The sequence below is a fragment of the Ranitomeya imitator genome, chromosome 6 (assembly GCF_032444005.1).
Source record: "Ranitomeya imitator isolate aRanImi1 chromosome 6, aRanImi1.pri, whole genome shotgun sequence".
NCBI lineage: Eukaryota > Metazoa > Chordata > Amphibia > Anura > Dendrobatidae > Ranitomeya > Ranitomeya imitator.
This window is the reverse complement of record NC_091287.1, coordinates 401,675,813-401,692,133: the sequence shown is the minus strand read 5'-3', so window position 1 is coordinate 401,692,133 and position 16,321 is coordinate 401,675,813. Positions and strand designations below refer to the sequence as shown.

Genomic DNA, 16,321 nt, shown 5'->3' with positions numbered 1-16,321 from the left:
TGATTTCAACTCTTATATATATATTTTTTTATATTTTTAAAAACATTTTTTTTAACTTGTGGCATGCTTCAATAGTCTCCATGGGAGGCTAGAAGCTGCCGTAGCCTGATCGGCTCTGCTACAAACAGGCGATAATCAGATTGCCTGTATGTAGCAGAATTGCTCACTTGCTATGAACATCAACCACCGGGCACTGGTTGTAATGTCAACCCATCGACGACCCGCGGTCATGTGACACGAGCGCCGATGGGTGGGATTTCCAGAACACTTGCTTGTTAAATGCCGCCTTCAAGAGTTTTAACAAGTTAACAGCCACGGGAGGATCACGATTTCACCTGCGGCTGTTAGAGGCACATGTCAGCTGTTCAAAACAGTTGACATGTGCAAGAAAGATGGAGGCTCAGTGTCGGAGCCCACATCAAAGGGAGAGAGTCAGAGATCAGCGTACTATTATGCCCAATGTCGGAAAGAGGTTAAAACTGGTATTGCAATGCCAAGAAAGAAAAGTTGGGCAATTATAAAGATCATGGGATCGATACACATGTTAATGATATGCAAATGATGACAAAATGAAAACAAAATTTTAAAAACATCTCGATTTATTCAGCATCAAGTATCAGCACCACATACAGAAATCCCCAAAGCCACACACCTTGTCTGCTACCGATGAGGTTATTAATGGTGGTCTGAAGAATGTTCTGCCATGCTGAATGCTCTTGGGCACACAAATCATCAAGGTCCGCTGCTGGCAGCTTGCAATTGGCAACAAAAACGTCCTAGACATACTCGATGGGAGACATGTTGGTGACACTGCAGGCAGTGGAATGAGTAGAGTTCTATGAACTCGGGGCAAAATTTGGATGCTTGAGCCCCAGGGGTGATGCCAAATCTATAAAGACATATGTGTTAGCCCCCATTATTAGTGTATACGGATACAATGGAAGACATTATTAGTGTATGCGGGGCACAATGGTGGATATTATTAGTGTATGCAGGCCACAAAGGGGGCCATTATTAGTGTATGCTGGTCACAATAGGGGACATTATTAGTGTGTGCGGGCCACAATGGGGGACATTATTAGTGCATGCAGGCCACAATGGGGGACATTATTAGTGTATGCGGGCCACAATGGGGGACATTATTAGTGTATGCTGGTCACAATGGGGACATTATTAGTGTATGCTGGTCACAATGGGTGACAATGTTAGTGTATGTGGGTCACAATGTGGGACATTATTAGTGAATGCGGGCCACAATTGGGGACATTATTAGTGTATGCTGGTCACAATGGGGACATTATTAGTGTATGTGGGCCATAAAGGGGGACATTATTAGTGTATGCGGGCCACAATGGGGGACATTATTAGGGATTGTGGGCCATAAAGGGGGACATTATTAGTGTATGCGGGCCACAATGGGGGACATTATTAGTGTATGCGGGCCACAATGGGGGACATTATTAGTGTATGCGGGCCACAATGGGGGACATTATTAGGGATTGTGGACCATAAAGGGGGACATTATTAGTGTATGCGGGCCACAATGGGGGACATTATTAGTGTATGAGGGTTACAATGGGGGACATTATTACTATTTAGGGTATTATGGGCATATAGTAATAATGTCTCCCGTTATGATGTTTTCTTCCAATATGGTTCCAAACTCAACTAAACTTTAGTAATTACATCTCAGATATTTCTGTCACAATTTATCGACATATTTCCTCGGTTGAACTCTGCATTTAAAAAAAAAAACAACAACCATGTTTCTCCCAGTTCTTGCTCCCACAACGAGCAGTCCCTTCTTCATCGCCCGGCGAAGGCAGCAAAGTGCAATGGTGGCATTGTGCTGCCTACAGTGAGTTGGCCTCAGATAGGCGGGCGGCTTGTGTCGCTATTACGGGGCAGGAGCCAGTGGCTCTAAGCTCCACAATCTACTATATAATTGTCTAAAGGTCACTTCCATATTTCTGTCTGTCCTTCTGTCCCGGTTATTCATTCGCTGATTGGTCTCGCCAGCTGCCTGTCATGGCTGCCACAACCAATCAGCGACGGGCACAGTCCGGAAGAAAATGGCCGCTCCTTACTCCCCGCAGTCAGTGCCTGTCGCCCGCATACTCCCCTCCGGTCACCGCTCACACAGGGTTAATAGAAGAAAGCAGTAGCAAAATAAATAAATAAATAAATCCAATGGGCAAAAAAAATATATACAAAAAAAAAAAATATATATATATATATCATTAACATAAAAATAATAATACGGGTAATGTGTTCGTGCCCAAGTGAAAAGTAGAGTGCATGAAAAGAAAAAGCCACTGCTAAATCAATGAATGGCAGACCATTCGGTTATTGAGTACAAAGGAGAACCCTATGCATGGAGATCAATACATATGTAAATGTGGATATAATACCAATACGTGAAGACCAAGGTAAAAAATGAAACCAAACGGTTATAGTACAAAAGAATATACCTTTATTGAAGAATATATATAAAAATATATGTGTAATGGACAATAAACAACAATAACAGTAGTGTGCCTGTAACTGGAGGACAATTTATGCAAAAAAGATTACGCAAAATAGCAAAGATTAAAACGGACGCAAAAAGGAGATGAGGTATGTATAAAGGGGGTTAAAAGACCAAATACCATATATAAGCTGGAAGTAACAGCACTCTGCAATAATAATATGGGGAAAAAAATAAAACCAACTATATGTGAAGAAAAAATATATATAAATATAATATGTAAAAAATAATAATAATAATAATAATAATAAATAATAATAAAAAATAGTAATGATGATCATGTATATATATATATATATACAAATCTATATATCTGTATAACTCGTGTTGCACTGCAAAAAGATAAAAAACTATATATAAAAAATATATGCAAATATGTGTGTCAATAAAAGCAGAGGGTGAATGTAAACTATGTGGATATAACAAAAAAGTGTGATTAAAACAAGCCGAAATGTGTGCCAATTATAAAAAAAAAAGGATATCAAAAACTGGTATGGATGTAAAGTGAATGTGTAAGCGTGTGAAAAAAAAAAAAAAATATATGTATTTTTATAGAGTGCACGGTCAATTATATAACATCAAAGTAATAAAAGTAAAGTGCAATGTGCATATACGCTGGACCAATGGCATGTATGGGTATGCAACAGCGTAAAAATATAGAGTGCACCAAAACTTATATCACCCGAATAGGGAGCAAAGTGCAGTGTGCATATACAATGGGTCACTGGCCCATATAAATGGCAACGCCAAAGCCAGAGACCAAAAGGGGGGAAGTGCAGAGTACCCTAAACAAACAGCAAGTTACCTCCTCCAGAAGCTGTCCGATCCTCCAGGTACAGCGCACCCCGACGCGCGTTTTCGGACTGTGTGCATATGTTTTTTATATATAGTTTTTTATCTTTTTGCAGTGCAGCACGAGTTATACAGATACCATATATAGATTTTTATATATATATACATTATCATCATTACTATTTTTTATTATTATTTATTATTATTATTTTTTTACATATTATATTTATATATATTTTTTCTTCACATATAGTTGTTTTTATTTTTCCCCCCATATTATTATTGCAGAGTACCGTTACTTCCAGCTTATATATGGTATTTGGCCTTTTAACCCCCTTTATACATACCTCATCTCCTTTTTGCGTCCGTTTTAATCTTTGCTATTTTGCGTAATCTTTTTTGTATAAATTGTCCTCCAGTTACAGGCACACTACTGTTATTGTTGTTTATTGTCCATTACACATATATTTTTATATATATTCTTCAATAAAGGTATATTCTTTTGTACTATAACCGTTTGGTTTCATTTTTTACCTTGGTCTTCACGTATTGGTATTATATCCACATTTACATATGTATTGATCTCCATGCATAGGGTTCTCCTTTGTAACACAGGGTTAATGCCAGCGGTAACGGACCGCGTTATGCCGCGGGTAACGCACTCCGTTACCGCTGCTATTAACCCTGTGTGTCCTCAACTTTTTACTATTGACGCTGCCTATGCGGCATCAATAGTAAAAAATGTAATGTTAAAAATAATAATAAAAAAAATCTGCTATACTCACCCTCAGTAGTCGCTCGCGCTGGCCGCCATCTTCCGTTACAGGTTCCGGTGGCAAAGATAGTATGGGAGAAAGACCTGCCATGACGTCACGGTCATGTGACAGCGACGTCAGCACAGGCTCTGCGCGCCTGCGCTAGAAAGACCTGCGCTCATACCAACCCTGGGACCAGAAGCTGCCGTGGACTACAAGGGGCCCACGGAAAGGTGAGTATATGTTTATTTTTTAACCTGTGACAAACGTGGCTGGGCAATATACTACATGGCTGGGCAATATACTACGTAGCTGGGCAATATACTACGTGACTGTCCAATATACTACGTGGCTCTGTGCTGTATACTACGTCGCTGTGCAATATACTACGTGGCTCTGTGCTGTATACTACGCAACTGGGCAATATACTACGAGACTGGGCAATATACTACGTAACTGGGCAATATACTACGTAACTGGCCAATATACTACGTAACTGGCCAATATACTACGTAACTGGGCAATATACTACGTAACTGGCCAATATACTACGTCACTGGGCAATATACTACGTGGCTGTGCAATATACTACGTCACTGGGCAATATACTACGTCACTGGGGAATATACTACGTAACTGGGCAATATACTACGTCACTGGGCAATATGCTACGTGGCTGCGCAATATACTACGTGGCTGTGTAATATACTACGTGGCTGGGCAGTATACTACGTGGCTGGGCAATATACTACATGGTTGAGCAATATACTATGTCACTGGGCAATATACTACGTGGCTGCGCAATATACTACGTGGCTGGGCAATATACTATGACACTGGGAATATACTACGTCACTGGGCAATATACTACGTCACTGGGCAATATACGTGTCTGGGCAATATACTACATCGCTGGGCAATATACTACGTCACTGGGCAATATACTACGTGGCTGGCAATATACTACATGACTGGGCAATATACGTCACTGGGCAATATACTACGTGGCTGCGCAATATACTACGTGGCTGGGCAATATACTACGTCACTGGGAAATATACTACGTGGCTGGACAATATACTACGTGGCTGCGCAATATACTATGTGGCTGCGCAATATACTACGTGGTTGGGCAATATACTACATCACTGGGCAATATACTACGTCACTGGGCAATATACTACGTGGCTGCGCAATATACTACGTGGTTGGGCAATATACATCACTGGGCAATATACTACGTCACTGGGCAATATACGACATGTCTGGGCAATATACTACGTGGTTGGGCAATATACTACGTCACGGGGCAATATACTACGTCACTGGGCAATATACTACGTGGCTGGACAATATACTACGTGACTGGGCAATATACTGCGTGGTTGCGTAATATACTACGTGACTGGGCAATATACTACGTGGCTGGACAATATACTACGTGTCTGGGCAATATACTACGTGGTTGGGCAATATACTACGTGACTGGGCAATATACTACGTGGCTGGACAATATACTACGTGGTTGGGCAATATACTACGTGGTTGGGCAATATACTACGTGGCTGGACAATATACTACGTGTCTGGGCAATATACTACGTGGTTGGGCAATATACTACGTGGTTGGGCAATATACTGCGTGGCTGGACAATATACTACGTGTCTGGGCAATATACTACGTGGTTGGGCAATATACTACGTGGTTGGGCAACATACTACGTGGCTGGGCAACATACTACGTGACTGGGCAATATACTACGTCACTGGTCAATATACTACGTGGCTGCGCAAAATACTACATCACTGGGCAATATACTACGTGGCTGCGCAATATACTACGTGGCTGGGCAATATACTACGTGGCTGGGTAATACACTACGTGGCTGGGCAATATACTACGTGACCACAGTCAGGCCATGCAGCCTGGCCGCGCGTCCATCCATGTGACCATGATCATTACGCTTTAGCTGCAGGCCACGCCACGGTAGCATGGTCAGGCCACGCAAGATGCTCAAAGTAGCACTAGAATCATTTGAACTGGGGCTATGTTGAAAACCAGCTCCTGGGTGACGCTGTACCTGTGGTTCTATCATTGCAGCCATTATGCCACCTAACTCCATCGTCCCTGTGTGACTTTCCCTCTTCATGGTGCTGCCCACCCCATGTATGAGACATCATGTGCCTGCTGGAGACTTTTTGTGTGACCCTGGTGACAGGCTCCAATGTGTCCGTCTACACCTGCCCTATACATGATGGTGCTGAACGGTGCAGCTTGTTCTCTCAGCGTGTGGCGCCCCCTCAGGCCTGGAGCAGCTTTACCCCGTGATCAATGTTACTGGAAGTTGACGGACACGTTACTGACACATAACCTAATGTGGCAGATAGCAGGGAGCACCAGCGAGCGGCCACCTGCACAACACTGTGGCTGAGGCGGCCGAGCCTGTGCCGAGGTGACCCGGGCGGGCAGGTTGCTGCTGGGGGAGTGTCGTTCCTCTCACACCCGGGGCTGGGCACCAGGCAGGGCAGCCGCGCTTTGTTCCAGCGCTGACAGCAGCTCCGGAGCGGAGGAGCCGGTGAATGGCTGCGGGGAGATAGTGTCTCCACCTGACCATGGTGCTGCGGAGCCGGCCCTGCCCCTGGGGCCACACTGCGAGGACCGGGCTGCCGGGGGCGCTGCTCCTGGCATCCGCACTGCTGCCCTGGCTGCACGGGGGACGCGGCCAGGAGTTCGGAGCAGTCAGCACTGGCTTCAGCCTGCACCCTCCTTCCTTCAACCTGGCAGAAGGGGCCAAGATCAGGGCGACGGCGACCTGCGGAGAGCAGGCGAGCGGAGCGGGGGGCGCCCAGCCCAGGGTGGACCTGTACTGCAAGCTGGTGGGAGGACCAGTGCTCTCCTCCAGCCAGGGGCACACGATCCAGGTACTGCCGCATGCCCTCCTCCGTCTGTTGGCATCCTCTTTTTCTCTCAATTTCTTTCCATCTTTCTTTTCTACCTTTCTTTCTTTCTTTCTTTCTTTCTTTCTTTCTTTCTTTCTTTCTTTCTTTCTTTCTTTCTCTCTTTCTCATTTCTTTCTTTCTCTCTTTATTTCCTTATTTTTCTTTTTTTCTGTCTTTTTTACTTCTTTCTTTTTTCACATTTCTTTTGTTTTTTTTCTTTCTTTTCTACCTTTTTTTCTGTCTTTCTCTCTTTCTGCGAAACATAGAAATATTCATAAATGTGACATATATGACACAAAGAAAAATACCCACACATTACATATTTTACTCTGACACAGTGTTCCCTCCACCTATACTATAACACACACACAGGTATATGTACACAAATGTTACACTTGTCGATATACAGATACGCAATGTGCCCTATATCTGTACACACACATCACACTTTGTACACAGGTGTCTAAGATTAAACACTGACATTTATGAAAACATTACACAATTATATCTATTTTCACACACTCTATATACCTATATACACACACTATATATCTATATACACACTATATATCTATGTATGCACACTATATACAGTATATACAAACATCTACATACACACTATATATCTATATACACACACAATATATCTAAATATACCCACACTATATATCTATATACAGATACTATATACAGTGAGTACGGAAAGTATTCAGACCCCTTTAAATTTTTCACTCTTTGTTTCATTGCCGCCATTTGGTAAATTCAAAAAAGTTCATTTTTTTACATTAACCCTGCTGTTCTGTTCGGTCTGGGGAGACCTATTTTGAACTTTGGTATTTTTTGGGGTGTTCAAGATGCGGTTCTGAAACTTGTGGTTGATTGACTTAAATGAGGATGGGTCGGTCGGCTACGGGTTTCAGAGCCGCATCTTGAATATTTTAAAGAATATTGAAGTTCAAAGTCGGTCATTTTTGACCAACAGAACAGCAGGGTTAATGTACACTCTGTACCACATCTTAACTGAAACCTCCCCCCCCCCAGAAATATAGAAATTTTTGCAAATTTAATATATGCACACACTATATATATCTATATACTGACACATATTATATCTGTATACAGACACACATTATCTAGTAGGAATCTGTACTCACTCAGTTTTTGTTGAGGTAGGCACGTGAATCGGAATCACTAAAGTGTCCATGCAAGTTTATTCACAAGGCATAAACTGCTCTGGTTAGAAAAAAAACAAATGAAAAGCACAAAGTAACAAACAGGAAAAAAGGGTACACAATCTTTGTAGTGCAGCAGGTCCATCCGCACAGGTCAGTGTCTTTTACAACACACACAATGGAGGTCTCCACACCTCCGGTCACAGACACTGAATGAGGCAGTTGGCCTCCATTTTATTCACCAAAACTCGCCCCTTGGGGTGGGATATGTAAGCTGTCATTCCCACCCATCTCTTATGACCGCTCAAAAAACCCCGCCTTGGTGCAGCCCAAAACAATCCTCTCAGCACTATATGTGCTGGAGCATACCTCCGAGCTCACATCACTGCAGTTAATAACCGTGATGACACATATCTACCCTCAAGGGCTTCTCTGACGGCCATCTTACATACTCTCCCCCTCTGCCCAAAGCCAGGGGCTTGGCACCTTCTGCCAACAAACAGTGGATCCTCGACAGAGCATCCGCATTGCCATGCAGCTCCACATGGAAGTTGAAACTCTGTAGCGCTAGGAACCACCTGGTCACTCGGGCATTGTTCCCTTTTTTCTCCCTCATCCACTTCAGTGGGGCATGGTCTGACACTAGTCTGAACTTCCTGCCCAAGAGGTAGTACCTTAGAGACTTTAAGTCCACTTTATGGCTAAACACTCCTCCACTATAGTGGTTTTTCTTGCAGGATGACAACTTTCGGCTGAGATACATTATGAGGTGCTCTTCCCTGTTAACTTCTTGGGACAAGACAGCTCTCAGTCTGACATCCGACATGTCCATGTGGACCACAAATTCCTTGGAGAAATTGGGTGCTACCAGCACCGGCTGTTTACACAGGGCCAGCTTCAGTTCCTGGAAGGCTGTCTCAGCTTCTGGAGACCACTTGGCGATAGACAACTTTGTCCCTTTAAGGAAATCCGTCAGAGAGACGGCTATCATGGCGAAGTTTGGGATGAACCGGCGGTAGTATCCCACAATGCCCAGGAACGCCCTGACCTGTTTCTTTGAGAGGGCTGTGGCCAGCCCTGGATCGCCTTATCTTTATCTGGGTCTTTATTACGCTCCTGCTTACCACATATCCAAGTATCTCGCTTCCTCCATTCCCAAGGCACACTTCTTTAGGTTGATGGAAAACCCCGCCTTCCGTAGAGCATCAAATACCACCTGGACCTTGCTCAGATGGCTTCCCCAATCCTGGCTGATGATTACAATATCGTCCAGGTAGGCCGCTGCATACCTCTTGTGGGGAGCTAGGATCCGGTCCATGGCTCTCTGGAACGTTGCTGGAGCACGTTGCAATCCAAACGGCATCCTTGTGTACTGGAAGCATCCATCTGGTGTTGAGAACGCAGTCTTTTCTTTGGCACCCTGGGACATGGGAATTTGCCAATACACTTTTGTGAGGTCAAGGGTATTAATGTACCGAGCTGGCCCTAGCCTATCAATTAATTTATTGACCCAGGGCATCGGATAGGCATCAGTCTTAGAAACCTCGTTCAGCTTTCGATAGTCATTGCAGAATCGCCATTCCCCATCTGGTTTTGGCGCTAGGACTATTGGGTTGGACCAGCAACTCTTGGATTCCTCGATGACTCCCTATGACCTTCGTACAACCCGGAAGATCTGAGCAGCGCAACTCTCGGCACTGCTGCTTCTGCGAGGGAGGCAAGGTGTATGCCACCTTAACATCTTCCTCCCCGATCTCAGACTTGGCTACCAGACAAGGAGCTTCCACGGGTTCTCTGTCCTGCCATGGTTTGATCATGTTCACGTGGCACACCTGGTAGGGCTTCCGCTTCCCCGGTTGGTGAATTTTGTAGTTGAACTCACCAATTCTCTCCACCACCTCATAGGAACCCTGCCACTTGGCTAGGAATTTGGTCTCCACCGTGGGTACCAGCACAAGTACTCGATCCCCTGGGTTGAACTGTCTTACCTTGGCTGACCTGTTATGCAAAAAAACACCAGTACACAGGCAGAGATGCTTACCTGTCCAAGGCCTCCAACAATTGCACTAGCCAAGGTGCAGCGGACCCAAGTAAAGATGGCAGATACACAGGTGCAATAATACTGTGGCCTCTGTTCACACAGGATGCATTATGGTTAGCCCGCTATATGGCATCATTAATAGGCTTTGAGCCATATATTTTGCATTCCTGTGTGAACATGCCACATACAGACTATTTGTTTGCACAGGTGCCCCAAGTGGCCAATTCCTGATCGTAGGGTGGCTGCCTTATCGGTATTATTGCACCTGTGTATCTGCCATCTTTACTTGGGTCCGCTGCACCTTGGCTAGTGCAATTGTTGGAGGCCTTGGACAGGTAAGCATCTCTGCCTGTGTACTGGTGTTTTTTTTGTCTAGAATAGTGGAGGTTTTTCCTCTTATGGTGTTTTTTTTGACCTGTTATGCACCCTGGACTGGGCTTCTTGAGCCTTGAGGAGGTGCTCCTTAACCATGGGCATCACGTTGGAAATCCCCTTTGCATCTGGGTGACATGCTCGACCACGCTTCAATAGGGGGTGGTTTCAGCCTCCCAGGATTCCATCACCATATCCAGGAGCCCTCGAGGGTGTCGCCCATAGAGCAGTTCAAACTGGGAACAGCCAGTTGAAGCTTGGGGAACTTCCCGGACGGAGAACAACAGGTAATGAAGCAGACAGTCCCAGTCTCGGCCGTCCTTCACTGTTTTCTTCAGCATGGCCTTCAAGGTTTTATTGAACCTTTATACCAAGCCATCCTTCTTGGGGATGATAGACTGAAGTCCAGAGTTGTGTGATTTGCAGGGTTTTGCACAACTCGTTCATCACCTTTGATATAAACGGTGTCCCTTGGTCAGGATATCTTTATATAAACCTGTTCTAGAGAAGACCTGGACCAACTCTCAGGCGATTCACTTGGTGGAGGAATTATATAGTGGGATGGCCGCCGGGTATCATGTAGCATTGTCCAGTATCACCAGGATATACTGATGTCGTCTGGCGGACTTGACCATGGGTCCTACTAGATCCATGGCTATGCGATCAAACGGTACCTCAATTATGGGCAACGGCACCAAGGGGCTACGAAAATGGGCCACTGGGGATGTCAGCTGGCAGGTGGGACAGGACCTACAGAAATTCACAATATTGTGATGACAACTGGGCCAGTAAAACCTCTGGAGGATTCCTTACTGTGTTTTTTCTACGCCCAGGTGACCACCTAAACACATGTGTATGAGCCATGTCTAATACTCTGCATCGGTATGGTCCTAGCACCAGTAATTGCTCAATAACCTCACCTCTCAGCTTGATGATGTGGTATAGCATCTCCCCATTCATGGCAAAATGTGGGTATCAAGTATCAGCCCCTGACTCTTGAGCAACACCATTAAGTACCGTTACATTTTCAAAAGCCCCTTTTAGAGTTAAGTCCCTGAGTTGGGCTGTCCCAAAATTTCCTCTGGACACCTCCAGCTCAGAGACGTTGGCCTCAGTGGATGCTGCCACATCCTCTTTGCCTACAAGCACACACAACGGAAACCTGTCATCTGCCGCTTGCAACGAGGTTTCTTTAGGAGCGATCTGGTTGTTGTCCGGGCAACCCGACGTCCTCTCTTTTCCCCATAAGTCCCAAAACAACACAAATTCCCGCCCTATTATAATAGGGTGCAATAGGTTCTTGTTCACGCCGACCTCATTGAACCCGATGTTTATGACCACCTATGCCACAGGGTAGTCTTTTGTGTCACCATGGATAGAGCAGACGTCCATCCTCTTTCCAGGAATCAGCCGATGTGGAATTGTGGACCTCACTATGGTTACCGAAATTCCCGAGTCCAGCAAACCAGTCACTTTTACCCCGTTTACTGCCACGGGACATGCCTGGGGCCCCTCTCCTGTTTGGGGAACATCACTGCAGACCGGATAGGCAAAATGAGAGCAGCGCCGCCTGTGCTGCAGTCCATTGGCTCAGTGGTCATGGGACAACGGGCGGCTATATGTCCTGGCCTGTGGCACCTCCATCAAATAACATCACCCGTGGGGACCTTGGGCACCACCTCCCCCGCCCCTTTTGACCTTGGATGCCCTACCCCTTTTTGGGACTCCGCCCCCTGTTGGGACCCCCACTATGGAGTGGGCTGCCTTCCCAAGGAGCCTTCCATCCCCTGGCTCCAGCCACTTCTAGACCAGGTGCAACAGGTCGAACAATTGGGAGCGAGGCGGTTTGTCCCGGTGGTACGCCCAACGGTGAACCCACTGTGCCTTGATAGTCAAGCGTGAGAGAATCTCGGCTTTTAGCTTGTGATACTCTTTGTATAGTTGTTCCCGGCACAAAGTAACAAACAGGAAAAAAAAAGGTACACAGTCCTTGAGGTACCAACGGGTCTGTCCGCACAGGTCAGTGTCTTTTACAACACAGACAATGGAGGTCTCCACACCTCAGACACCAAAACAAGCCCCTGGGGTGGGATATGTGAGGAGTCATTCCCACCCATCTCTTATGACCGCTCGTAAAACTCGGCCCTGGAGCGGCCCAAAACAATCCTCTCAGCACTATATGTGCTGGAGCATACCTCCGAGCTCACATTACTGCAGCTAATAGCCGTGATGACACATATCTCCCCTCAAGGACTTGTCCGGCGGCCATCTTACAATCTATATACACACACACTATATATCAATATACACACACACACATATCTATATACACACACACTATATATATATAAACACACATTATATGTCTACTTTATATACACACACTATATATATAAACATACTATATATATATATATATATATTCAAGAAAAGAGGAGGGGGGAGAGGGAAAGTTAGGAGCTTGACACGCCGAGACATGCATCTATAAGCCGTTGCAAATGAATATAGCTGGTGGGTGCTGTACCTGCTGGTGATTTCAGCTGAAGTAGAAGAAAGGAAAAGGGAATATCCAGCACGTCCATCCAGTAAATATATATATATATATATATATATAGTATATATATACAAACATATCTGTATACACACACTATATATCTATATACACACAATATATATTTACACACACTATATATCTACTGTATATACACACATTGACATACAAACGCTGACACCTGCACAGACAGTCATGGAAGTGCACACATTATGCACAAGCATCCTTACACATAATTCAGACACAGACACATTTTTACATTAACACAAACACACAATTAAAGGAGTTGTTCACTGCTCAGATATCGATGGCTTATCCTTTGAATTAGTGGTTTACAGCTCCTGTGGCAGACAAATGTACACAAACTACAGAGCTGAAACATCACGGCTCCATATACTGTGTAGTGGCTGTTGTGGGGTATTAAGGCTCTGCTCTTATTGAAGTGAATGGGAGCTTAGCTGCAGCACCAAGGAAAAGCCACTACATAGCGGATCTGTGTTTCTTCGGCTCCATGCATCGTGCACATCCGGCCTGCAGCAGCACTGCGAAAAGCTGATCATTGCAGGTGCTGGGTGTTGAACGCCCACTGATCTGATATTGATGACCTATCCGTAAGATAGACTATCAACGTCTAAGAAGTGGACAATCCCTTTAAATAAATGGCTAATTGTTATTGTGCTTCAAGATTCTTCTTTTGGTACATTCACAAGTAAGGAAATTGCTGTGGATGTTCTTTTTTTTACTTTTAGACAGGAGATTTGCATTTGAATATACTAGCAATAATGTCGATGACTTTTTCCCACTTGTGTTGTGGATTTTTTAACCTGCAGGGGTCAGATTGATTGTGGATTTTACGCACTGAGTGCAGTGGTGAAGTTAAAATGAGCAAAAAATAGAATTGTGTATTTTGATGCAGACAAGGTTAAACCACCATATTCATATTCCCTGGCGCTCCTGTGGTAACACTTCTCTGGTCCACACTGTACTCTCGCCACCTCCAGCGATGACGTCTCATTTGCAGCCATTTACAGGCTGGAGTGGTCCCAGGTGACCAGACATCATTGGGCTGGGTATGTGGAGATTGGCAGAAGACCGAGTGCTGCCACACAAGCGCTGGCGGAGGTGAGTGCAGCGGGATGTTTATCATTTACACCATCAATTGTATTCACAGTTACGGTAAATCATCTGCAGTATCTGCACCGCTTGGTGCGGAGATGTTGCAGGTTTCCCCACGTCTTGCTCCTGATTTGTTGCTAATCTGGTATGTGTGACTCTTAAAGACTCCTTCAGACATCCTAATTTCATGGATCAGTGCTATAAGTAGTGTTCTCGGATAGCATTTGTACTTGTGATAGTTTATGAGGCCATTCACGTCAGTGATTTTTTACAGACTGAGAAGTCCATGGAAAATCGCAGCGACATGTCTGATTTTCGGATCAAAAGCAGCAATGCAAGTCAATAGGTCTGTGAAAAAATTGCACTGCACTCGGATGACAATTTTCCCAGACTGTGGCATATCAGAAGGTGGAGAAACTTTTCTATTTTTCTCCGAGCACTTGAGAAACGGATAATAATCATACAATACAATACTCTGATCAAAGTCTGATTAGAATAATCAGTTTTTTTTCTCATAAATCAGACACCTGAATGAGCCCTTAGCAATGCCGGACTAGGGTGCCAAGGGCCCACCAGCAGCCAACTCAAGGGGCCCATTTTTCACCTACATGCAAATGTGACATTATCCTCATTCACAAATTCAAATAACTATGAACTGGGTAGATTGATAAATGAATAAGATGCCGCCTGAGTTTGTACATAGTGATATAAGTATATAGTGCCTAGTACTGCTCATAAACAGTTGTGCTCAAAAGTTTACATACCTCTGCAGAATTTTTGTTTTCTTGGCCTTTTTTCAGAGAATATGAATGATAACACCAAACCTTTTTCTCCACTAATGATTAGTGGTTGGGTGAAGCTATTTATTGTCAAACTACTGTGTTTTCTCTTTTTTAAATCATAATGACAACCCAAAACATCCAAATGACGCTGATCAAAAGTTCACATACCCCATTTCTTAATATCGTATATTGCCCCCTCTAACATCAATGTCAGCTTGAAGTCTTTTGTGGTAGTTGTGGATGAGGTTCTCTATTTTCTTGGATGGTAAAGCTGCCCACTCTTCTTGGCAAACAGCCTCCAGTTCCGGTATATTCCTGGGCTGTCTACCATGAACTGCGCGCTTGAGATCTCCCCAGAGTGGCTCAATGATATTGAGGACAGGAGATTGAGATGGCATCTCCAGAACCTTCACTTTTTTCTGCTGTAGCCAATGACAGGTCGATTTGGCCTTGTGTTTTGGATCGTTGTCATGTTGGAACGTCCAAGTATGTCCCTTGTGCAGCTTCCGGGCTGATGATTGCAAATTTACCTCAAGTATTTGCTGATAACGTGCTGTTTTCATCTTTCCTTCATCTTTGACCAAGTTCCCTGTGCCTTTGTAGCTCACATATCCCCAAAACATCAACTATCCACCTCCGTGCTTTACAGTAGGAATGGTGTTCCTTTCATCAGAAGCCTTGTTGACCTCTCTCCAAATGTAACATTAATGATTGTGGCCAAAAAGTTCAATTTTGGTCTCATCACTCCAAATTACCTTGTTCCAGAAGTTTTGAGGCTCATCTCTGTGCTGTTTTGTGTATTGTAGGGGAGATACTTTGTGGCATTTGCGCAGAATTAGCTTTTTTTTTCTGGCAACTTGACCATGCAGCCCATTTTTCTTCAAGTGCCTCCTAATTGTGCATCTTGAAGCAGCCACACCGCTAGTTTTCAGAGAGTCCAGTATTTCAGCTGATGTTATTTGTTTTTTATTTGCATCCCAAACAAATTTCCTGGCAGTTGTGGACAAAATTTTTGTTGGTCTACCTGACCTGTTTTGATTTTACAGAGCCCCTGATTTTCTATTTGTTAATCACAGTTTGAACACTGCTGACTGGCATTATCAATTCCTTGGATATCTTTTTGTATCCCTTTCCTGTTTTATACAGTTCAACTACCTTTTACTGTAGATCTGTTGACCATCCTTTTTGCTTTCCCCATGACTCACAATCCGGAAACGTCAATGGCTGGATGAATGATGCAAGAGTCTGTCTGGATCCTCGGAACTCACTCAGCT

The 16,321-nt window shown here is 44.3% G+C and overlaps 1 protein-coding gene across 1 annotated transcript in view; it reads left to right on the top strand.

Moving 5' to 3' along the window:
* The first annotated feature begins 6,516 nt into the window (after nucleotides 1-6,516).
* The window catches only part of LAMA3 (laminin subunit alpha 3), a 366,270-nt gene continuing 356,465 nt past the window's right edge, over nucleotides 6,517-16,321 (top strand). Inside the window, exon 1 of the mRNA XM_069731213.1 lies at nucleotides 6,517-6,995. Within this exon, the coding sequence (XP_069587314.1) occupies nucleotides 6,687-6,995 (309 nt within the window). The 5' untranslated portion in view covers nucleotides 6,517-6,686. The remainder of the gene's footprint in view (nucleotides 6,996-16,321) is intronic.